This window comes from Anolis carolinensis, chromosome 3 (assembly GCF_035594765.1).
Source record: "Anolis carolinensis isolate JA03-04 chromosome 3, rAnoCar3.1.pri, whole genome shotgun sequence".
NCBI classification, from domain to species: Eukaryota; Metazoa; Chordata; class Lepidosauria; order Squamata; family Dactyloidae; genus Anolis; species Anolis carolinensis.
The window spans coordinates 280,904,161-280,929,445 of NC_085843.1; the positions used below are offsets into that span (position 1 = coordinate 280,904,161).

Below are 25,285 nucleotides of genomic sequence, written 5' to 3' on the forward strand. Positions count from 1 at the left end.
CATGACTCTATGGTCACAAGGTGATCATAGATTTGCACTGGAGGATCCAGAGATTTCTAGAGAGAACATATTAATTAATTCCACAAAACTCAAACCCACGAATATGGAGGGCTGATTGTGTTCTGTTCAAAGTTGAGAAACCAGAGTTCTGCATGTGATTCAAGATACAGTAGAGTCTCACTTATTCAACACTCGCTTATCCAACGTTCTGGATTATCCAATGCATTTTTGTAGTCAATGTTTTCAATACATTGTGATATTTTGGTGCTAAATTAGTAAATACAGTAATTACTACGTAGCATTACTGTGTATTGAACTACTTTTTCTGTCAAATTTGTTGTATAACATGATATTTTGGTGCTTAATTTGTAAAATTGTAACCTAATTTGATGTTTAATAGGCTTTTCCTTAATCCCTCCTTTTTATCCAACATATTCGCTTATCCAACATTCTGCCGGCCCGTTTATGTTGGATAAGTGAGACTCTACTGTACACACAATACTTGGTCTGTTATGCATGCAGATGAGACATTGCACTTAGGCATTTGGTTGCATTTGCAGCTGTGTGACATTGCAATTTTCTAATGAAGTGCCAGTTTCCCAGTTCTTGCATAGCTCCATTCATGTAACACTTCACTTTTTCTCCTTGGTGTAAGATCTCAGCCTCGATGTGTCCTTCCCACCAGGTTCTGTATCTGGCCTCACCAGGGACACCAAATTGGAGAGGGTCAAGGCCAGTTTGATGGTGACGCTCTCCTCCTTGGAAATCACAGGCCGCAGATTCTTGTTGTAGTTTTTCTCCGTGAAAAGGTAGTTGATGAGTTTCTCCTCCATGTTTACGCCAATGGCACCTGGAAGGATGGGAACAAGATAGTTAGTTGCCTGAAACAGCCTGTGCTTGGTGGAAGGTTATCTCTAGAAGGTTATCTCTAGGTTATCTCTTATATACCTTATACACTTAACCTGAAATATATTGTATACACAGTATTTTTAAATATTTTTGTGCATGAAACAAAGCTATGTGTACATTGAATTATCGGAGAGCAAAGGTGTTACTATCTCAGTTATCTAGGGAAAATTTTGGATTTGGGAGTACAGTAGAGTCTCACTTATCCAACGTTCTGGATTATCCAATACATTTTTGTAGTCAATGTTTTCAATATATTGTGATATTTTGGTGCTAAATTCGTAAATACAGTAATTACAACATAACATTACTGCGTATTGAACTATTTTTTTTGTCAAATTTGTTGTATGACATGGTGTTTTAGTGCTTAATTTGTAAAGTCATAACCTAATTTGATGTTTAATAGGCTTTTCCTTAATCCCTCCTTATTATCCAAGATATTCGCTTATCCAAGCTTCTGCCGGCCCGTTTAGCTTGGAGAAGTGAGTCTACTGTATTTTGGATTTCAGAATTCCAGATAAAGAACTATAACTCTATCCTGAATTTTATTAGGTCCCTTTTATTCTGGTATTTTAAATGATGATGTTATTTTATATTGCTGCTGCAATCCCCCCTCCCCCACCAATGATGTCGACTGAATTGTACTTGGTAGTTGATTGATTTACTGCTGTATTAACTCTTGTTTTATTGTCTTACTGTGTTTTATTATTTTTTGTATATTGTTCGATGTATTTATGCTGTTGTTTCTGTAAATTGTGCTAGTTGGGCCTTGCCCCGTGTGAGCCGCCCGGAGTCCCCATGGGGAGATGGTGGCGGGGTATAAATAAAGTATTATTATTATTATTATTATTATTATTATTATTATTATTATTACAGTAGTATTACACTTATCCAACACTCGCTTATCCAACGTTCTGGATTATCCAATGCATTTTTGTAGTCAATGTTTTCAATACATTGTGATATTTTGGTGCTAAATTTGTAAATACAGTAATTACTGCATAGCATTACTGCGTATTGAACTACTTTTTCTGTCAAATTTGTTGTTAAACATGATGTTTTGATGCTTAATTTGTAAAATCGTAACCTAATTTGATGTTTAATAGGCTTTTCCTTAATCCCTCCTTTTTATCCAATGTATTCGCTTATCCAACGTTCTGCCGGCCCGTTTATGTTGGATAAGTGAGACTCTACTGTATTATTATTAAGAATCAATTTGGCCCATTTCAGGAATTAAATTTGAATTTGTGTCCACCTTTTTCTCCTCAGTGCCTGAATTCCATTTTGGAATATTGAAGTAAGACACAAATGAACAGAAATCATCAGAGCATGTACAGAGTAACCACAATAATAATAATAATAATAATAATAATAATAATAATAATAATACTTTATTTATACCCCACCACCATCTCCCCAACGGGGACTTGGGGCGGCTTACATGGGGCCATGCCCAAAACCATACAATATGACAAAATATAAAACAACATATCATAACACAATTTAACAATACAATAAATAATAACATACATTACAACCCAAAATTCAGAAAAGCAATAAAAACCAGGGCAGGCCACATGAACACTAAGTAAAAACTCGGTGAGAAAGACATAAGAATAAAACCACAGGAAGCAGGGACATAAAATAGTGGAACAGTCTAGAGGATAGGTATAAATTTCCATAAATTTCCAAACATCTGACCATAAGAAAGCTTCCATGTTCAAGGAGATGTGTTTCAGCAAGGCATGTTCCACAGGATGTCTTAACCCATAAGCCCATGTTCAGCCTCATATCCTTCATCTTCTGAAGCTACCTTCTTGCAAACAGTGCATGCTGAGTGTCCCCATAAACCAACCCAAACTTTCAAAGCCCAGGAGGGTGAAGATCCGCCTTACCTGGAAGGACCAAGGCCCAGAGGAGAGTCAGGCGCAGCATCGGCCTGTCCATGTTGGCAGGGATCTGTCTCTGCCCAGCTTCCCTCTGACGCCTCGGTGTGTGTTTTGTCAAAAGGATGGAAGTCCGAGCTGGGACCGTGCCCGAGGAATGCGAATGGACAGTGGCAGCTGGGAGCCTGGGTGGGCAGGGGAGGGAGACAAGAGCCAGGAAACAAGAGCCGACAATCTTATCCCTTCCTTCCCTTCCAGGATCCAAGAAACAGGAATCCTGCTTTGGGTAAATGAAGAGCAAGAAGCTGGGTGAGGAGGGGACAAATTGAGGCTCTTCCAGGAGACACCGCAGACCAAGGGACAAACAGTTGTTTGGGAAATTGATTGTTTCGGAGCACAGCTCTTCGCCTCCACCTAGCCAACATAGCCACTACGCTTAGCCATTCCTGACAAATTTCCCTAGTCATTCCCTACTCTTGGAGGATAGAGCAAAATAAGCTCAATCACCTGTTCTTCACCTCCGAAATTAGCTTGCTGCCCTCCGGTGTTGGAGGACACGGTCTCTTCTCCAGCACTGAAGAAATGTGTAGGTGATATAAGAGGGTTGAATGAAAAGTAATGCTCCCACCTTCGTTATTTGGGTTTGGATGGGAATATTTTAATAAATCAAACACAGAAATAATCCTTAGAATGTGCTCTTTAACTACCACTATTCACTTTTCCACATAATCACCAGACAATTGGATACATTTCTGCCAACGATGAACAAGTGTTCTGAAGCCATCATGGAAGAAGTCGACACTCTGTTTCCGCAACCAGCGTCTCACAGGACCCGTCGTGCACAGATCTTCCGATAGCCGAGCAAAGAAATAATGTGACCCACACGTTCTTGTGAAATGCTGATTATGCTTGAAATTTCTCTATGAGTGATACGACGATCGTCCTGAATCAATCTGTACACCTTTTGCTTGTGAAAATCGGTGGTTGCTGTCACAGGATGTCCAACTCTTTGTTTGTCATGCAAGATGTTCCCACCTCAACATCTTTAAACTTACTCACCCTATGACTCACAGTACTCACATCAACACAATCACCACAAACAGCTTGCATTCTCTGATGAATCTCCTTTGGGGTAACACCTTCTGCTATCAAGAATTCAATGACTGCACGTTGTATGTTGCTTAAGTTGCATTGATCAACTGTCTCCACAAGGTTCCATACTTTGCACTTTAACAACACAACCGCTCAATGCTAAAGCTTCCCGCCAAATGGAGAGTCTACTGAACAAGCCAAGACCTGCCGCAGACTAGGACTGCCATCTGTTGAGGAGTTATGAAGGTGGAGGCATTACTTTTCATTCAATCCTCGTATCTACTTGGTGCCACTTGGTGTTGTGTTGCTGTGTGCAAAGAATCATAGAATTGGAAGAGACCCCAAGGGCTATCCAGAGCTATCTTTTTTTGCAATGCAGGAAGATTCAGTCCAAGCCCTTCTAACCAACAGCCATGCAGCCTCTCATAACAAAACCTCCAAAGAAGGATGCTCGACTGAACTGCCAGGCACAGCATAATTCACTGATGAACAGCTCCTACCAAAAGGAAGTTCTTCCTAATGTTTTGGTAGAATTTCTTTTCCTGCAATTTGGATCCATTGCTGCTCTCTATAGCAACAGATAACAAGCTTGCCCGCTTCTCAGTGTGACATCCTCTCAAATATTTAAGCATGGCTGTCATGTCCCTTCTCAACTTTCTCTTCTCCAGGCTAAACATACCCGGCTGTCTAAGTTGCTCCTCCTCGTTCTCCAGAGCCTTCCTTCCTTCACAGCTGCTGTGCCCACAGCCTACATTGGTGTTTACATCTGTGTAACATATAGGTGAGCATAAGAACACATTTAGAAGCCATGTGGGATCGAAAATCCAGGCTCAAACCAGAGCCCTATATAATTGATCATTATGCTCATTTTGGTGCCAAGTAATTGAGAATCCTCCAATTGAGAACTGAGTACAACCATATCCTCAGAACTGCATTCCCTATGTATTGTTGTGCGAAAAGATCTCAGCCGGCATTTGGAAACAATAGACATTGACAAAATCACAATCTGCCAACTGCAAAAGGCCACCCTGCTGGAATCTGCGCGCATCATCCGAAAATACATCACACAGTCCTAGACACGGGAAGTGTTCGACTTGTGATTTTGTGAAACAAAATCCAGCATATCTATCTTGTTTGCTGCGTAATAATAATAATAATAATAATAATAATAATAATAATAATAATAATTTTATTCTTGTATCCTGCTGCTATTTCCCTGAAGAGACTCAGGACGGCTTGCACACGGCACATACTGCCAAAAACAGAACATAAAATACAGTACAATTTGAAAATACAGTAAAATAAAACATATAGGCAAACAACTTAAAACTCAATTGAAACAGCGCTTATCAACCAATGTTGGTAAGCTACTGCAAATGTGGCCAGGCTGTAAACAATTGGACAGGGAAAGGGATAAGTGCAAATTGTTGTATGTATATTGGCACAATATGAGCCTAGAGATGAAAAAAATACTCAAAAAATGAAACATTTTGGTCCAAAAATGCACTTCTTACTTATCAGAAAACCATGTTGAGGAGAATTATGGACTTAGAAGAACTTCACATTTTAGAGCTTATTCTGCAGAAATTTCACATTGATTTTTCATGCAGAAAACAGCATTTTCCGCACAGAAAACAGCACATTCCGCATAGCAAATAATAACTGCACAAAGTATGTTGTCATAATAAGTCAAATATGTTTGCTGAGGTTTTAGCAAAGAAGTTTAAAAAAGCTAAAAGTGACGTTATCCAATGGGGCTTGGTTGTATCTGCAATTTCACATAACCATTGTCCAGCCAGGGATGTATATCCTATAAATACAGGCATATTACTGTAAGGAGCTGTCGACAGCCTTCACTTCTTGCTAATTTCCCAGCTATGGAGCTCCACAGCCAAGTGATCAAGCAGAAGTTTAGCAAACGAGAGCTTGCCTGCCTGGCTTGTTGGGGTAGCAAAAGGGTCACTGCAGGTTGCAAGCCATGCATGGATTTGCAGTCCGCGCACCGAGCAACTGTTGTGGCTCTGAAGCAGGTCCGGCCTCTCCTTGCGGCGCAGCGCCCAGCCTGCGTCATCCATCAAAGTTCCCTGACAGTCGCTTCCTGTCCCAGTGGAAATGATCCTTGGGCAACAGGTTGACACAGTTGTTGTCAGCAGAGAAGTATACTGAGACACACACACAGACGCAGAGAAAGATAGCCGTGCCAAAATAACTGGAATACTAAACCTTCCTTGCCTTCACTCATGGACGAGGGTGAGTCAAAAATTATCTGCACTCTGGCTACAGAATGTATGTCAGAAAAGACAACTACATCATGTTTTGATGTAATCTCTCGGCTTTTCAAGACACCTTGTCCATCTAACAACAAGCTTTTGTATTGCTTTATTAAAAACATTTTGCTCTGAGCTGCAAGCTACGAATGCACCTCTGCCTTCACCTCTTCATCAGACATGAATCTTTTTCCTCACAAGGCTTCTTTCAGGAGTTTAAACAGGTGATAGTTGGATACTCCTTTACCTTACTTCTAAAGGGAAAGAGGCCACAAAATTGAAGCTACTTCGAGCAACTTTTAAAAGGAATATCCACAAACATCTTTACAGCAAAATATAGATTGTTTTATTTATTTACAAATAAATAAATGGTGCTTTACAAATGTACAAATAAATATTTTCAGTTACCCAAGATTTTATACTACCCACACATTTAATATACAGGCCCTGCAGATGTACTGCTGGAATTGGAGGGGAAAGAGAAGAGTAACTAGTGAAAGAGGGTGGGATAAAAGGATGATTTTTTTTTGTAAGTTGGCTTTTGACACAATAGATTGGCAGGTATCCTTTGGGCCCAGGTAACCAGACACACAGAAGAGAGGAAGGAGTGGATATTATGGTTCCTAAGCAAGTGCCACCAGGTAAGTGTCTGAGGATGTATCTACACTGAAGAATTAATGCAGTTTCACTCCACTTTAATTGCTATGGCTCAATGCTAAGGAATCATTACACTTGTAGTTTTACAGTGTCTTTTGCTTTCTTGGCCTAATAATGCCAGTGCCTCACCAAACTACAACTCCCAAAATTCCATTATATTGAGCCATGGCAATTAATTCCTTTTTTAAAGAACAAAACATTCTCAAAATCTGCTTTTTGAACCCAAACATCCTTGACGAGTATGAGAGGCAATTTTGCCATCTTCCCTATTTAGACATTTTAGGTCCTGGAGAGATTTATTTTTCAATGGAAAATGGCCAGGAAGTCACCTTCCAAGTCACCTTTTTTTCTAGAAGAAAGGGCCCCTTCTGGGGCTTAAGGGACTCAGAGAAAGCCAAATACTTGGTGAAATTCCAGGGGTGTGCAGCCAGGGATGGATCAATGGTTATCTGAGAAAGTGGGGCTCCCTGACCCCAAAAGTTGCATTCTCCAATTTAGCAGCTTTCACAAGAACAATCTAGCCAAGGTTTCCCCATTTCTTGATTTCTGACATCCAAGTCTCTGCTGATGTGGAAGTCCAGCCCCGGAGCCTTAAGTGATGCAGGATCTCCAAATGTTCAACCTTTACTCCCTGTCTTGACTGGGAGTCCCAATGGTTCACCATCTCCAAGGAGTGAGTGACCAGGTTAGGTCTTCAGGCTCTCCAGAGCAAGAGCAATGAGTCCCGGCATGCTACGGTACAGTGAGTCATTCTCCAGTCCTATTAGGCCAGCAAAGGTGGTCCCTTTGTGTCCCACGGTGGCTCGGACCCGTGCCTGGTACAAGCCCTTGGCATTCTTGGAGGCTAAATCCACAAGGACCTGAGAGGAGAAGAAAAAGGTGAAGCTGGAAGACAGATTCAAAGTCACCTGCATTGTGGAAGGAAGCGAGTAAAGTTAGGGAAAAGTGATAGAAGGAGAATGGCGTCCACCTTCCAATAGCTCTTATTTACTTCTGCTCATGAAGGGCACTCATTTCCAGTATACTTACTAAAGATAGAGCTAGACTTGGTAGGACTTGACCTTAAAACTATTGATGTATTGTGTCAGTAGTATGAAATGTTAAATCAAATGTTGCTGTTGGATTTTGCATCTGTGTGTTCCGGCAAGCTTTCCAGCAGCACACGAGTTAATTACCAGCCAGCCCTGATTGACTGCCTGCAGGGCCAATAGGTCAAGTCTTCCGGTTTCAACAGTGTGGATGGAACATTCGTCATGGACAGTGGAATGTTGGGTGTTGCCAGTGTGTGCTGATAGTAGACAAAAAGAGAGAGGACATGCTTTACCCTGGTGGGGAAGCATGATCCCAGAGAGCGATGGTGTTTGTTATTGTAGCTGTATATACTTGTAAATAAATAAAGCCTTAGAACCAATGGGATCAGCAGAATAACGACTGAGGTGTCATTTGTCGGTGCTGCTTTCGCTGGATGCTTAAGCGGTCTGACTGGAGAGGAGAAGGTGAGAGGACCTGTCTCACCAATAAATCAGGGAGTTTCGAGCGCATCAAACCCCTGACAAAAACAACTGGTGTTGCCATCATCAGACACCTGCCGATAGAGGAAGCCCACTTCTAGTCTATATAGCTTTCTGGTTATGCTTCTCCCTTCTGTTCATCCATCCTTCCTACCTACCTACCCTCTTTATTTATTTACTGGAGTTATGTTCTATGGTGCTCCTGAAAATGAGACTGAAGGCAGATCACAATAAAATTGAATTTAAAATAAAGAAATTAGGAATCTTGGTAGGCTCTACAGTGTGATACAGTGGCAAAAAAAAAGCTCAGTGTAGTCCAGATTTGGGGATACCCTAATCCTACTGTATTCACATTGGTTACATGTTACTTGGAATATTGTGCTTATGAAGGATACAAGGAGGTGGGTGACCAAGTAGGTAAAAGGGCTGGAAAGCAAACCCTATGAGAAACTGTTGAGAAAATTGGATATCATAAGAACTGAAATAGGATTGTTTTCTATTGCTTCACTTGGTAGGATACAAACCAATGCAGCAGAGTTACCAGAAGGGAGGTTTCAAGTACACATTAGTAAGATGTTTGAAAGCAGACTTCCTCAGAAGGTTGGACTAGATGGCCTTTGAGGTACCTTCCAACTCTCTGGTCCCATCTCTACTGCCATATCATGTAGTCTGAAACTGCATTATGTAATCAGTGTAGACTCATATTATGCAGTTTAACTCATTGAATTGCATGATATAAGTTTACGCTGACCATATAATGCAATATAAATCTGCATTATATGGCAGTGCAGATGGGACTTCTGATTCTAAATGCAATTAAAATACTTAACAGGTCCAAAATTGAAAATGCAATTGAATTAAAAATTAAAAATTCAATTCGGAAAATACAACAAGGAGAAAAATTAAAAGCATCCACCCAACAGAAATCCCTTTCTTCAGCCAAAAAGCATGTTTGGATAGAAAGACCTTTATTTAACTAGACAAAGGATTACAATGCGGATAGGCAAAGTGTAGCCACGGGGTCTCATGGAATCCCAAGACTCTTGTTTGTTGTCAATAAATTAGCAGACTCAAGATGGAAGAGGCATTTGCTTTCCTCACCTCTTGGAAGATCATTGCAAGATCTGACTCGGGCACTTGCAGGATCCAGCGATAGAGCTCACGCACAGAACTGACCTGCTGGGCAGAGGCATTCAAGCCTGGGCAGCGGGACTCTGGAGCAGGAGCAGAAGGGAGGGCTGGGGGATGGATGGGCATGCAAAGAGATACAAGGAGTAAGCATCTGGACAACATTTTGACTGGAGGACTTGTAAAGATTGGTTCCAAGGGACAGAAGTCATATTATTTCCATTCCATGTAAGGAACACTGGGATAGCTGAACCTTATTTCAACATCAATGGTGGAAGTCAATTGCTGAAAGCAGTAAGTCTCATGGTTTGCAAGGCACATTTCAGGGAATACAAATGTCTAGTCATCTTTCTGTAATGGTCTAACCCCAAGAAGCTTCTGCTTGAGCAAATTGCCTGATTCTTTGTTTAGTAGACCATTATACTATCTAGGGAGGGAAGGAGGACAACTTCATGCCAACTATGGACAACTATTGCATGTCCAAGTGGCACTTTAGCTCCAAGGGAGGACAAGGCACACATCCTACTACACCACCCCACTGGAGCAAGAAATCCCTAACAGTAGGACCATATATAATGTGAGGGGACCCTGTGTGTAATACAATGTTTACGTATAATCTGGAACTCTGTTTTACTTACTTGAAATGAAAAAAGGTTTGGGACTCTGCCATAAAATTATGCTATGGAGACCATCTGAATTGCCCCTATTCTGCAGTTACATATATATGTGTTTTTAATCCTCTTAATGCAATCAAAGTACCAGGGGTATTGTATAGCTTGGCTATCAATGGGCTGGCAGGATCCAGAAAAAAACAGGGTGCGAAACTAAGAACTTTTTTGAAAACAGTCACTTGCTCCATTTTACACAATGAGGCACAACAACAGTGTATTTATTTGCATCTTTGTAGGCCTGTTTGCCAAGGATACTGAGAGTAAGACCCAGTTGGGGTTGCATTGACTGGGTCAAAAGGAACGAGAAAATGCTTTTGGGCTCCATTATTCTCCCATGAGCTTTGATGACAATCTGTAAGGCTGTAAGGACTGTTCTGTCATGTGCTGGGCCTGTTACGATTGTCTTTTGTATAGGACGTATACTTTATGCCCAGTGGGAAGCCAGGGCACGTCAAAGAGAGGTTCTTGAGGATTTTCCTGAAAGGGATGGTCTTTTGAGTCTTTAATGAAATAAATAAATTTTGAGTCTTTATTGTTGAACAAATAATAAATCTTCACGGAGTCAAATAACACTTCAAGGTTTCCTTAATAAACTGTTGGCTTTTCAATCTTGTCCCCAGGGGATGGGCAATCGGCTTTGGATAACTGTACTTTCTCTTTAAGAAGAAAACCTCCTTATAACCTCTCCCAGGTTGTCTATCATATGGGCCTAGCTGATATGGGACCTACTACCGATTCCAAATGCGTCTGGGCATCGAGTAGATCTACCAACCAAGGCTTGCAGATGTTTCAGCTGGGGTTCCGTGGATTTGTGATGCTGTTCTCCCTCCGAGGTTTTTTTGTAAAGCTGAGAGCTGAGAGGCTGTGAGCTTTCAGCCAGAGCTTTTGGGACTTTTCCCCTGGAATTTCTGTTTCTGTTTCCTCAGATGTTCTAAATCCCCGGATGTTCTAAATCCCCAGATATTCTAAATCCCTGGATGTTCTTGAGATATGAAGCTTTTCTACAAGGACAAGCTGGTCTACGTCCTATAGCTTAGCTTCCTTAAGTGAGACTGACTAAAAAAATGGCTCCTTCCCTCCCAGAGCCCTGAACAAGGGGCAGAACCAAACTTAATGATGATGGACAGGCGGCCTGCCCTATGACTGCAAACATTAGCAGAAAGAAAATAAAGTTGGAGCTTCTGGTACAGCCGTACCAGCACAAGGACCATAAGCCAGAAAAATAGTAAACAATTGCCTATGTAGCTTTGCCTGTGCATATGCCCCTCCCTTCCTGTGAGCTGGTGCCTTTCTCCAGGAAGTTCCAAAGGGAGAAGAAAGCTTAGAGTAAACAAGTTAGGTCATTGGTATCACTTATGCCAAGTAGGTGTGGAAGGTGAGGAAGACCCTCAGACATTGGTCAATTCTAGATAAACTGAGATATAAATTCTTTGTTTGCTAGCACTTGTTGCGATGGCCATTTGCATAGTACGGACCCATTAGAGTGGGTGCCCACACTAGAGTGGGAGGGCCTTTTCTGCTGTGGCCCCCCGACTGTGGAATTCATTGCCCTCTGAGATCAGGCAAGCCCCCACCTTATTGGCTTTTAAGAAAGATCTAAAAACATGGCTTTTTCGATGTGCCTTCGGGGAGTAAATGTTATATACCTTTTTGATTACTCCCCTTGGATTTTATCCTTTGGACTGTTTGGACTGTTCCATCTTATACCCCTGTTCTCTTTATTTATATGCCTCTCTCTCCCGAGTTTTTAATTAAATGTTCATGTGGCCCGCCCTGTCTGCTCTGATTTGTGTTGTAATGTATATGATTATTTTTGTACTATTATATTGTGTTATGATATATTGTTTTATTTTGTTATATTGTATGGTGTCTGGGCATGGCCCCATGTAAGCCGCCCCGAGTCCCCATCGGGGAGATGGTGGCGGGTTATAAATAAAGTTTTATTATTATTATTATTATTATTACAGCTGTTTGCCTTATCATCAGCTGTGCCTAACGATAAAAGGCTTGTTTTATTGCTCTCTTGGAATTTTTTACTTCCCATCCGGGCTAGTCTCCAACAAGGCAACATGTATCACCCAACCAGTTCTAGCACAAACCTACCTTTGGGAAGAGTGTTGTCACTTTCCTCCGTAAGGCTGCGCTTTTTTCTCTGAGGATGAGTCTCAGTCGGCAGGGTGTCTGTGTCTATCACATGGGATGAAAATAGAAAGTGATTGCATTGCATGGCTTTGTTTTACTCCCAATCTCCCTTTCCTATTCACTCATCCATTCCAAGTAGCCCAATCTCTCATTTAGGGTTCCCTCTAAAGTGTAGAAAGTGTTTGACATCACTTTAACTGCCATGGCTCAAAGCTATGGAATCTTGGAAGCTACAGTTTGGTGAAGTGCCAGCATTCTTTGGCAGAGAATGCCAAAGACCTTGAGAAACTACAAAGCCTAACATTCCATAGCATTGGCATAGCAGTTACAGTGGTGTCATATGGCATTAATAATACAGTGTAAAGAGATATACCAAACACAATGATGGTTCAAAACATATGTTATAAATAAAGTATGTATATTAGAGCATCATATACATTTAATATTCATTGTGAATGTTAAATGTATATGATGCTCTAATATACATACTGTGTTTATAACATATGTTTTGAACCATCATTGTGTTTGGTATATCTCTACATAGTTTAGAATAGACATCTGTGTTTATTTATTGGTATTAATAATATAGTGCCAATGTACCCGTAGTCAAGAATTAAGCCATTATCTATACTGACTGGCATTAATTCACCAAGCTTTCAAACAGCAATTCGAAAAGGATACAAGCTTTGCAAAGCCTACCCACAATCAAAGCTTGTATACTTTAACCATAACTCCCAGAATCCCTCTGAAAGCATGGAACCTGTGATCCAAACGTTTTCTGAGCTCTCCCTATAATATATGTTGCAATCCCACTTCTTGATTTAGAATTTCAGTGAAGGAAATAAGGAGCCCTGGCTATGTAGTGGCATAAAGCAAGGCTCATACCATACAATCTGCTCAAGTCAAGAGGGATTTAATGCTTGGGCATGACACCTTCCTAATGCCCACTGTGACGGCGCGAGTGGCACCATCTATATGTCGAACTGTAAGTTGCCTTTTACCCTGTAAATGTAGTTGGACTGATTGGTTATTTATATCTGTCAATCAATGTTGTTTGCACCAGTTATATTGCTTCTTCAGCTCAATTGTTTGACTCCACCCTCTTCCTGGAGTAGGATAGTGTTTCCTCCTTTCATTCCACCAGCAAGCTCTCTATCGGATGGACGTGAAAGAGAGGGTTGGCTCTAAAAGCCCTTGATTAAGTTACCTCTCAGCACCAATTCTGAGGCTCTTACCCTTGAGACCTACGCTTCATGTTCAGGGGCAACCTGAACGACGTTGAGGAGTCTCAAGCGCCTTCAAATCAGTCCTTTGGCAACAGAGGAAGACTGTGTCTTCAGACATAGGTCATTCGGCTGAGGCTGAGTTTGTTCCGGCATCCACAGCCATTGAGAAAGAGGGAACTGGAAAAGCTTCTCAGCTTCAGAGCTCCTTGGACTTAAAACAACCAAAGACTGTAATGTATATTTTCTTTTACCCCTTTGGAAACTTCCAGATAACCTTTTGTGAACAATAAAACCAGTTTTTGAGTTATCTACAGTGTTTTGGTCCTTGGGAGTTCCAGTTTCCCTAAAGGAGGGCAAGAAGCAATCCCCTGGGGAAAGATGTCACGTCCATGCCTCTTTCACTAAGAGTTATAGCCCCAGGCGCAACGGCACACCCACTACAAACCACAGTCCAGTTTTATCTATCTGGCTGTGTAGTACCATGAACACTTGCCATTCAGAGGTGAGATAGCACCTCCCTCCTCCAGTCCCACATCTGGAAAAGCATGGCCTGGGCCCAGTTCTTTCCACAGTCGCTGAAGTACGATCCGACCCTGGTCTTGCAGCTCTTCCACCTCTGCTTCCACTTGCTGTAGAGAAGAAGGCAGAGCAGCTCAGAGCAAGCTGGTGGATCAGGATGGAACCAGCATATATATATATATATATATATATATATATATATATATATATATATATATAATTTACAGTATTTATATTCTGCCCTTCTTACCCCGAAGGGAACGCCTAGATCCCTTTCACACAATCAATGCCCACCTTTGACCTGACACTCATGTGTCAAGTTTGCCCAGTTCACATTGTTTTGTTTTGTGCCTTCAAGTCGTTTCTGACCTATGGTGACCCTCTCATAGGATATACTTGGCAAGATTTGTCCAGATAAGGTTTGCCATTGTCTTCCTCTGAGACTGAGAGAGTGTCACTTTCCCATGGGCTTCCAAGATGAAGCAGGGATTCAAATTCTGTTTGCCAGTCATAGTCCAATGCTAAAATCACTACATCATATTATCTCCTCCAGTTCACATACCTGCAAGAAAAGTTGCTCCTCCCGTCCTGTTGAGGCACCTTCGGCCATGGCATTGAGCGTCCGCGCCCAGTCATCCAAAGCTGGGCCAGTATCTTTGAATAATGACTCAAAAGAGGGAAGTGTAGACCGAAGAAGCCTAGGAAAGAAACACTCAGGGAGTAAGGAGTGAGGTGCTTAGGGCAGATCTATAATACATCAATATCAAGACAAATACAAATCACACCAAATTTGGCCACAAAAGACATTAGTCATCCGATCAATCTGCATGCGACAGCATGTCAGCAAAAATGGCTAGGTGTGTCAGTGCTGACACGCGTGTCATAGCTTGGCCATCACTGCCTTAGGGAATATGTAGGGCCCGCTAAAGTCCCCCAGTCTTCATTCATTGTGTAGCAGCTACAACCAACTACCTCTACAAGTCTTGAGAAGAGGAGACCTGGGAATGCTAAAGCTCTGAGAATATCCTTACCGCCTGTGAAGTCTTGGGGCCTCCCGTTTCTGCATTTTCTTGTAATTTGACTGCAGCGCCTCTTCCCTTCCTTCTCCTCTCGTGGCCAAGACTGCTTCTGTGTCTCCAACCTGCTCTTTGGGGGAAAACAGGAGTCAGTTTGAGAAGGTGTATCCTAGGGTGCATCTACACAGTAGTATTAATGCAGGTTGATACCACTTTAACCACCATGGCTCAATTATTATTATTACTATTATTGACCTTATTTATCTATCTCCTTTCTCCCTGTGGGCAAGGTGGTGAACAATCCCACAGTTTGGTCATAGTTTAAAATGCTATAGAATTCAGGGAGTTATAATTTTACAAGGTTTTAAGCCTACTTTGCCAAAGAGTGCTGGTGCCTCACCAAACTATACCTCCTAGGAGTCCATACCATTGAGCCCTGACAGTGAAAGTGGCGGTCAAACTGCATTGATTCTACAGTCAGGATGCACCTCTAGTCTCACACTCCTTCCCTCCTTTATCTGACCATAGAAGGTAGGGCTAGGCAGTGGTTCTCAAACTGGGGTCCCCAGATATTTTTGGCCTACAGCTCCCAGAAATCTCAACCAGTTTACCAGCTGTTAGTGATGAAGGTGTATTGGGAAAATATAATACTTGTATTGGAAACTATATATTGAATGTAATCATATTAGAAATAGAAATAGGAAAAAATGTAATCACAAGCAGATTGTGTGCATATAGCCCCAAAATACACTCTGCCTAGCAAATAACCGTCTCCCCATAAGCAGAGACCAAAGTTCACTCTAAGTGCCAGATACATATGTCAAGTGTCAACAAGAATAGATAAGCTAATGGACAAAAAACAAATTAAGGCTTTTGGGATGTCAAGATAAGACCTGGCGCCATGTAGGAGTGCTAATGACTCCCTAAAAGCTAAGATAGGGGAAATTCCTCAATTAATGGAACTCCAGAAAGCCTAGATAGGAATTCCTTAGATAAGGCCTAATGGAGGGTCAGAGGTCTTGAAAGTAGCCTATATTTTAGGAAAATGCAAAAGTAGCTTTTAGTAAAGTGCAAAGTAAGACTTTTTTGACACTAATTGGTGATGGATAATGCCTATATGACGTAGGTAGATGGAGGGAAAATGATATAAAAGAACCTGTGTTTCTTTGTTCTGTACCCTTTTTTCCTGGAGACAGGATGGTCTATATTCTCTCTGGCCACTGAGAATAAACGTCTTTTTCTACAGCCACCGGAACTCTCTTTGTCTCATACCTCAAACCTTTGTCTGCCATTTCATTAGGATTTCTGGGACCTGAAGGCCAAAAACATCTGAGGACCCACAGGTTAAGCACCACTGGGCTAGAGATTTGAAAAAGGTGTTTCACCTGTGTCAGGTGGTTTCACCTAAAACAGTATGTCAAAACATGGGGAAATTTACTGTGTGGACTAACTCCCTGAAACCCCTACCAGAATAGTTATTTTTTAATCCAAAAAGAGGTTGAAGCTTTAGGGCAGTGGTTCTCAACCAGTGGGTCCCTAGGTGTTTTGGCCTACAACTCCCAGAAATCCCAGCCAGTTTGTCAGCTGTTAGGATTTAAGGGAGTTGAAGGCCAAAACATCTGGGGACCCACAGATTGAAAATCATTGCTCGAGGATATGTACCCTTGTTGCTTTTAGCTGAAGATGGAGAAAGAGTGGACCCTTCCAGACTTCAGCCCTCCAGAAATGTCAGATTATCACTTCCCCTATCCCTGTTGACAACGCTTGATGGTGTTTTCAAAAAGTGACATCTAAAACATCTGGAGGGATTAAGTGTCCTGCCTTTGCATTCACATAGGAATGGGCTCAGTGCAGTCTTCCACATGTTGAAGGACGCAAACCCTGGCAAACCTCACCAGCACTGCTAATGCAAACTAATGCTGGGAGTTATAATTAATAATACTTGCAATGCTACCTAATTCACCTTCCACACAGCTGTATGAAACCCACATAACTGGATTATATGGCAGTGTGGATAACCCAATTCAAAGGAGATATTGTGGATTATCTGCCTTGATATTCTGTGTAGAAGGGCCCTAAGGGCATAGCTGAATAAAATCCCACATTTTCTGCTTTGAACTGGCAGTGTGGATTCTGATAATCCAGTTCAAAGTAGATATTGTGGGATTTTCTGCCTTGATATTCTGGGTTATATGGCTGTGTAGAAGGGCCCTAAGTAAGGATGGTGAAGCTCAGCGAACGAAAAAACACTTCAAACAATACGTTTTGTCTCTCATATCTATTAAGTATTTGTGTCATTTGATTTCCTGATAGTACCTGTTGGTTTAGAAATATTAAACATTTTTACATGTATCATTTGAAGAGCTGGTGTTAAGGAAGTCTGCTGGCCAGAAATTTTGATCATAACCCTGAAGAGAGGAAACTCTCAAATTATGTATTCCTAGATGGCAGAATGAGGTTGGCCTGGATGACTGTTGGAGTCTCTTCCAGCTCTATAATTCTATAAAATTAATGTCTTCCAAGTTTCTTAATTACTTTAAAGGCATCAGATCCTGTCTTGTCTTGGAAGCTATAAGTAGGGTCAATCCGGCAAGTACTGGAATGGGAGACCACCAATGAATACCTAGTGTTGCACTTCAGGATACCTTCACCTTGCTTTAAACACCAAACTGCACACAGGCTGAAGTCTTTATATTTATTAAAAAGTAGAAGATAAAAAGTTCTTAAAAAACAAAAGTAAAGTTCCAAAAGATCATTACAAAATAAAGTCTTAAAGCATATTTCAAAGAAGCACCAGCAATAAACAGTCCCATTAGAGCAGGGGTCCCCAAACTAAGGCCCGGGGGCCGGATGCGGCCCACCGAAGCCATTTATCCGGCCCCCATGGCACAAGGGCAGATGGGGGTTGGGCTAAATGACCCAAGGGGTCTCTTCTTCTCTTACAACTATTATTATTATTATTATTATTATTATTATTATTATTATTATTATCATTATTATTATTATTGTTATTATTATTATCATTATTATTTTATCGTATGACACAGAAAACAAGATAGACGTGCTAGATTTATTATTATTATTATTATTATTATTATTATTATTAAGGCTGGGTTGCCATCTGACGGGGGTGCTTTGCTTGTGCTTTTGGTCCACAGAGACAGAAGGGGGTTGGACTAAATGGCCCAAGGGGTCTCTTCCAACCCTCTTTATTATAATTATTATTATTTATTATTATTAACATTGAGGCTGGGTGGCCATCTGTCAGGGGTGCTTTGCTTGTGTTTTTGGTGCACATAGGCAGAAGGGGATTGGACTCAATGGCCCAAAGGGTCTCTTCCAACCCTCTTTTTTATTAATATTGCTGCTGCTGCTGCTGCTGCTGTTGTTGTTGTTGTTAACATTGTGGCTGGGTGGCCATCTGTCAGGGGTGCTTTGCTTGTGCTTTTGGTGCACATAGGCAGAAGGGGATTGGACTCAATGGCCCAAAGGGTCTCATCCAACCCTCTTTTTTATTAATATTGCTGCTGCTGTTGTTATTATTACAGTAGAGTCTCACTTATCCAACACTAGCTTATCCAACATTCTGGATTATCCAACGCATTTTTGTAGTCAATGTTTTTAATATATCGTGATATTTTGGTGCTAAATTCATAAATACAGTAATTACTACATAGCATTACTACGTATTGAACTACTTTTTCTGCCAAATTTGTGGTATAACATGATGTTTTGGTGCTTAATTTATAAAAGCATAACCTAATTTGATGTTTAATAGGCTTTTCCTTAATCCCTCTTTATTATCCAACATATTCGCTTATCCAACGTTCTGCCGGCCCGTTTATGTTGGATAAGTGAGACTCTACTGTATTAACATTGTGGCTGGGTGGCCATCTGTCAGGGGTGCTTTGCTTGTGCTTTTGGTGCACATAGGCAGAAAGGGATTGGACTCAATGGCCCAAAGGGTCTCTTCCAACCCTCTTTTTTATTATTATTATTGCTGTTGTTGTTGTTGTTGTTGTTATTGTTATTATTATTATTATTATTATTATTGCTCGGTGGCCAACTATAGTCTGGCCCTCCAATGGTACGAAGGATTGTGAACTGGCCCCCTGTTTAAAAAGTTTGGGGACCCCTGCATTAGAGCATGACAAAGTCCCAAGATCATGAACACAAGAGCTGCAAGATAATCCAAGCAAAACAAAAACTTGTTTCTTGGTTGAACGAAAAGTTGCTCTGACAAAGGTTTGTCTCCAAACACATTGCTTTAATACCCTTTGCAAAACATGAAAGCCTTTCTTTGGCCTCTGACCTCCTTCTTGTTAGCTATTCTCACACTCCTTCGAACTCTGAATTCCAAATGGTCAGCTTGATCTAAAGCTCCCGTTTCATCAAGGTCAGGCTGCTCGTTAGTGTCAGCCTGCTTGCCATCCTGCTCGCTATCAGACTGAGAACTGTCCTCCTTTTCTAAGTCCATTTGCACCTGGCTAGTTTCAGTATCAACATCATCATTCCTTGCTATGGGAAACTGAACTTGCACACCCAGTTCCTCATCTTCTACAACAGGGACATTTTGAACCTGATTGTGAACCTGAATCCCATCATCCTCATCCAAGTCAGTCTGAGGTTCCAGCTGAGTCACAACACCTGGTGCCATGAGCTCAGACTGGCAAAACCACCTTTGAGGATCCCTGGTCTAAAAAACCCCTGTGACATTGATGGGGTTGCTGTAAATCAACGGATGCCTTGAAGGCACATGAATGCATTCAACTAGATGTATGTGGTCTGGTCAGTACCTCTAGATTCGTGGTGCCCTCGGACAGGGAAGAGATGCCTGTAAATCTGCTCCATGAACTGTGGGAGGGAGTGCGTGAAGAACGAGAAGTCGATCTGGGTGCGGAAGAACTCCTCTGCACGCCGCAGGAACTCCAACAAGGTCTGGGCGTAGGAGCGAAGCTCTAAGGCAAAGAGGCAAAACTGTTCATAGACGTTTACAGATTACAGTTCTCATATAGGGAAATTACAAAAGAAGCCACGCTCATAGAATTATATTCCAAAATTCCAGTTCATTAGCAGAGGCTTGAACAAAGATAATGGATATACAATGCATTACATACAGGCAGTCCCCAAGTTATAAACAAACCCAGTTTGCAGCAATTGAAATAAGCTAAAGATAAAGTGGAAGGAAGGGAGAGAAACTGGGATGCTTTAAAATCTGTTGATAAAGTAGGATGACAGAGGATTAATTGGGAATTCCTTGCCAAATCAGAAGACTTGATGGGGATATAAGGTTTTTTTTCCCATGTCAGGAACGATTTGAGAAACTGCAAGTCGCTACTGGTGTGAGAGAATTGGCCCTCTGCAAGGACGTTGCCCAGAGGATGCCCAGATGTTTTGATGATTTACCATCCTTGTGGGAGGCTTCTCTCATGTCCCCGCATGGGGAGCTGGAGCTGACAGAGGGAGCTCATCCATGCTCTCTCTGCGTTGGATTTGAATCGGCAACCTTCAGGTCAGCAACCCAAACTTCAAGTCAGCAGTCCTGCCCTGCCAGTCATGGGTAAACTTGAGCCCTCCAAGTGTTTTGGATTTCAACTCTGCCGGCACAAGGATTTAACCCAGGCATGGGCAAACTTGAGCCCTCCAGGTGTTTTGGACTTCAACTCCCACAATTCCATTGCACCACCAAGGGCTCCTGTGGGTATGTGGTGATAAGGATGAGCCCAGAGGGAAGAGGATGCATCTGCACTGTAGAATTAAAGCAGCTTGGCATCACTTTAACTGCCTCAGCTCAATGCTTAGAGAGCCTCTGGTGGTGCAATGGATTAAACCACTGGGCTGATGAACTTGCTGACTGAAAGGTTGAAGGTTCGAATCCAGGTGAGCTCCCCTCTGTTAGCCCCAGCTTCTGCCAACCTAGCAGTTCAAAAACATGGAATTGTGAGTAGATCAATAGGTACCACTCTGGCAGGAAGGTAATGGTGCTTCATGCAGCTATGGCCACATGAACTTGGAGGTGTCTATGGACAACACCGGCTCTTCAGCTTAGAAATGAAGATGAGTATGAACCCCCAGAGTTAGACTTAATGTCAGGGGGAAACCTTTACCTCAATGCTTTGGTGTCTTGGGATTTGTAGTTTGGTGACGCACTATCACTCTTTGGTAGAAAAAGCTAAAGATATGTTCCCATGATTCCACAGCATTGAGCCGCAACACTTAAAGTGATTGTCAAACTGCATTAATTGTACAGTGTAGATGCACCCAGAGTTTTATTTGCATCTTGTAACCTTGAGAGTAGAGACTGTCTTGATTTCACTGATCCATAAAACACAAAGGGAACCTTTCCAGAAGGATATAAACACTTTAAAACAAACATAGAAATAATTGTTGCTCTTGGAGCTGATTTTCATTGGCATCACAGCAGAGGATTAAAAACAAAAGTCCCCCATGCCAGGTTCAAATCTTGCTCCAGCTGGTTGCACCTGTTCATTCTTTCTTTTTTTTAAAAAAAAGGACCGTGAAATGTGATCATGCATTTTGCATATTGTCCATTTGCTTTGTACATAAATGCCTCGAGGGCAAAGGATGCCCTTTCCACAAGCACGCATTTCTGTTGCTTATATATTCTCTACAATCTGCAGGTTGTCGGCTTGCAATACATAAAAGATGCAGTTCAGAAATGAGAAACAGAAACTACGGTAATATGATTGAGGGTAGCAAAATTAAAAACAGACTGCTGTTATGCAGTGGGGGGAAAATAACCATTTTTCAATGATATTTCCGAATGGTTCAAACAAAGCCCAAGAGGTGGCATTTTAGAGGCGCATTAGCATTTTATGTAAGATTCCGAGTTGGTAATCGAAAAGCTAATGCATTTTGTACAAAATCAGCCAATGGGGTGGAATGAGCAATTTAAGTGCCATTGCCGAGTCATTATTTTCTTACTGAGGGTTTACAGGATTGTATATTAATGTATGGAGTGTGTGTCTGAGTGAGTAGATGGGCATTTTGCAGGGGCAATGAGATGGTAAATCTGCTTGGTATTTTCGCTGTAACTTTAAAGAAGCCGCACAAGATGTGGGACCTATCTCTAGGGCTTCATCTATACCAGGCACAGTATAGATGTGTCTTATGAGACACATCATAAGATGATCAGAAATGTGTTGTCGAAGGCTTTCCTCACTTCACAACCTCTGAGGATGCCTGGGAGAAATTTCAGGAGAGAATACTTCTGGAACATGGCCATACAGCCCAGAAAATGCACAACAACCCAATGATCAGAAATGACAAAAGTCGTGTCATTTTGGGCCGGTTTTCAGCTGATTTGGGTAGTGATGGGTTCAAAGGATGTTGGGAGTTCTTGTAGGGATTGTGGGAACCAAATCTCAGGCATTTTACAGCGGTTCAAAAAAAAATAAATAAATAGAAAGCTTACAACTGAATATTAAGAAAACAGAAATAACGGCTACAGATAATGTACAGTAAGCTTTTCACATTCGCTGAAGTCAAGGCACATGAAAATGAAAACATCATGGATTTCAAAACTGCTAAAAGGCGAGCCTTATGTTGGAGTCCTCATGGACAACAAGTTACACATGAGCCAACAATGTCATGGGGCAGCTTAAAAAGCCAGTGGGATTTTGGCCTGCACCAATAGGAGTCTAATGTCTAGATCAAGGGAAGTCATGCTACTGTCTATTCTTCCTTGGTCAGACCACACCTGGAATCACACTGTGTCCAATTCTGGGCACCACAATTTAAGAGAAATGTTGACTCTAAGCTGGAATGTGTCCAGAGGAGGGTGACTCAAATGATCAAGGGTCTGGAAAACATGCCCTAGGAGGAGCAGCTTAAAGAGCTGGGCATGTTCAGCCTGCAGAAGAGAAGGCTGAGAGGAGACATGATAGCCATTTACAAATACATGAAGGGAAGTCACAGGGAGGAGGGAGCAGGCTTGTTTTCTGCTGCCCTGGAGACTAGGATGCGGAACAATGGCTTCAAACTACAGGGAAGGAGATTCCACCTGAACATCAGGAAGAACTTCCTCACTGTGAGGGCTGTTCAGCAGTGGAACTCTCTCCCCGGACTGTGGTGGAGGCGCCTTCTTTGGAGGCTTTTAAGCAGAGGCTGGATGGCCATCTGTCGGGGGTGCTTTGAATGCGATTTCCTGCTTCTTGGCAGAATGGGGTTGGACTGGATGGTCCACGAGGTCTCTTCCAACTCTAGGATTCAATGATCAAGAAATCACCTCCATTAAAAGTTTTTGGGGAAGTTTCATTTCTAGTAAAATCCGTCTATTTCGCCTATCATTACGGCATCTCTAGGTGGCATAAAATAGATACAACAGAAAACACTTCACGATTAAGTGCATAGATAACTTGAACATGACAAAGACATATTAATCAGGGTGTCCATTTTGCTGTTGTGGTGGTGTGCCTTTAAGCCATTTCCAAACCTTGGCAACCCTAAGACAAACTTATCACGGGGATCTCTTGACAACATTTCTTCAGAAGAGGTTAGCTATTGCCTAACATTGAGCCTGAGAAAGTGTGACTTGCCAAAGATCATTTAGTTTAAACCATTTTAAAATGAATTCATTAAAAGCTAAGGCAATTTAAACCTAGGGATGTGCACACTTTGAAATGTGAAAACTTCAATAAACATCCATGTTTTCTGATGCCAGAAAGAAACCAAACCAAGGGGAGAGCATGCAGCAACCAATGTGCCATAGCCAAAAAGACCTTCTCACGTGACTTCCCAGTTTAACATTACTCCAACTGCTAGGAGACAGAGGAGTCTTTTCATAGAATCATAGAGTTGGAAGAAACCTGGTGGGCCATCCAGTCCAACCCCCTGCCAAAAAGCAGGAAAGTCATATTCAAAGCACCCCTGATAGATGGCCATCTGCTTAAAAGCCTCCAAAGAAGGAGCCTCCACCACACTTTGTGGCAGAGAGTTCCATTGCTGAATAGCTATCACAGTGAAGTTCTTCCTAATGTTAAGGTGTAATCTCCTTTCCTGCAGTTTGAAGCTATTGCTCTTCTGCGTCCTAGTCTCCAAGGCAGCAGAAAACAAATCCTAGCATCCCTTGTTCTGGTTAGGAGATTCTGAGAATTAGAGTTCCCAAAAGGAACATTTCCCCAATCAGTTGAAGAGCCCTGTCTCCTTTTGCTGCCAACCCTTGAGCTTTCAATAAGTATCTTAGCAGGAGCTGAGCAGCTGACCTCCAAAGGATGGTTGCAACTCTTCCCTCAACCGCGCTGGAGATCTCAAGCTGGGCGCTGGCCTTGCGATGGGGCAGAGGCCCAAGGAATGACGCTGATGAGATGTGACCCTCTTCTCATCAACATCTCTTCTTTTGGGGGGAAACAAGTTTTTGCATAGACTTGATTAAGCCAGGAATGCCACACAAGACAGAGAACAATCTGCTCTGAGTGCCCAGCCGAGGAAGGACAATGAAGCCCCCAGAGATCCCTCAGCAAGATGCCACAAATCCAGACTAAATCATTTTGGGGTCGTGCTATTTCGTAGCACAAACAAGAACGGAAAGGAGAGCCAAACACTTGGCAAAGAAAATCTGTCTCAGGGAAGCTCAGAAGCCGTGGTGCAGAATTTCCAAATGTAAGAAGAGATTTGTGAAGCTATAAGGGGGAAGAGATGCACCGAAGAATAGACTTTCCCAACGTGGGTAGCAATACCATACAGTTGGCTCTGTCTTTGGAGGCTTTTGGATGGCAGGGGATTGGACTAGATCAGGCATTGGCCAACTTTGACCTGCCAGGTGTTTTGGACTTCAACTCTCACAATTCCCAACAGCCTACCAGCTGTTAGAAATTGTGGGAGTTGAAGTCCAAAACACCTGGAGGGCCAAAATCTGCCCATGCCTGGACTAAATGATTCTATGATTCTTCAAGAAAGTCTAGGTCCTTCACTTGGACTCTTAAGTCTCACTGCCAGCTGACTTCAGGTTTATATGTTCCACACTGGTGATTAGCTTGTTTTGTCATTCATTTTAAAGCCCTCCTGCCAACCTTTAAGATGCTAAAAAGCTAACCTTTCCCAGCCTGTTACTTTTCAGATATGTGTCGTATCATTCCTAGCCGGCATGCCTCATAGCTAGTTAAATTGGTACAGTTATAGAAAGGGTTTTGCTTTTGACCGGAGAGGGAGTGAGAAGACTCTGGAAGTGTTGTCGATTTCCTTGGATGAATTAATTCTCTCAGTGATAACACACAATTTGATGCCTGCTATGAGTCTAATGAAA

The 25,285-nt window shown here is 42.0% G+C and overlaps 2 protein-coding genes across 2 annotated transcripts in view; both read right to left on the reverse strand.

Annotated features, from left to right (window-relative positions):
- The window catches only part of chrnd (cholinergic receptor nicotinic delta subunit), a 29,757-nt gene extending 26,812 nt beyond the window's left edge, over positions 1–2,945 (reverse strand). Inside the window, exons 1-2 of the mRNA XM_008117850.3 lie at positions 2,802–2,945; positions 705–850 (exon numbers count right to left, since the gene is read on the reverse strand). Of these exons, the coding sequence (XP_008116057.2) occupies positions 705–850; positions 2,802–2,853 (198 nt within the window). The 5' untranslated portion in view covers positions 2,854–2,945. The remainder of the gene's footprint in view (positions 1–704; positions 851–2,801) is intronic.
- A 3,529-nt stretch (positions 2,946–6,474) lies between these two features.
- prss56 (serine protease 56) overlaps positions 6,475–25,285 on the reverse strand; it is a 64,846-nt gene continuing 46,035 nt past the window's right edge. Inside the window, exons 11-17 of the mRNA XM_062976885.1 lie at positions 19,818–19,979; positions 15,037–15,151; positions 14,568–14,703; positions 13,980–14,115; positions 12,222–12,305; positions 9,421–9,557; positions 6,475–7,668 (exon numbers count right to left, since the gene is read on the reverse strand). Coding sequence (XP_062832955.1) covers positions 7,495–7,668; positions 9,421–9,557; positions 12,222–12,305; positions 13,980–14,115; positions 14,568–14,703; positions 15,037–15,151; positions 19,818–19,979 — 944 coding nt within the window. The 3' untranslated portion in view covers positions 6,475–7,494. The remainder of the gene's footprint in view (positions 7,669–9,420; positions 9,558–12,221; positions 12,306–13,979; positions 14,116–14,567; positions 14,704–15,036; positions 15,152–19,817; positions 19,980–25,285) is intronic.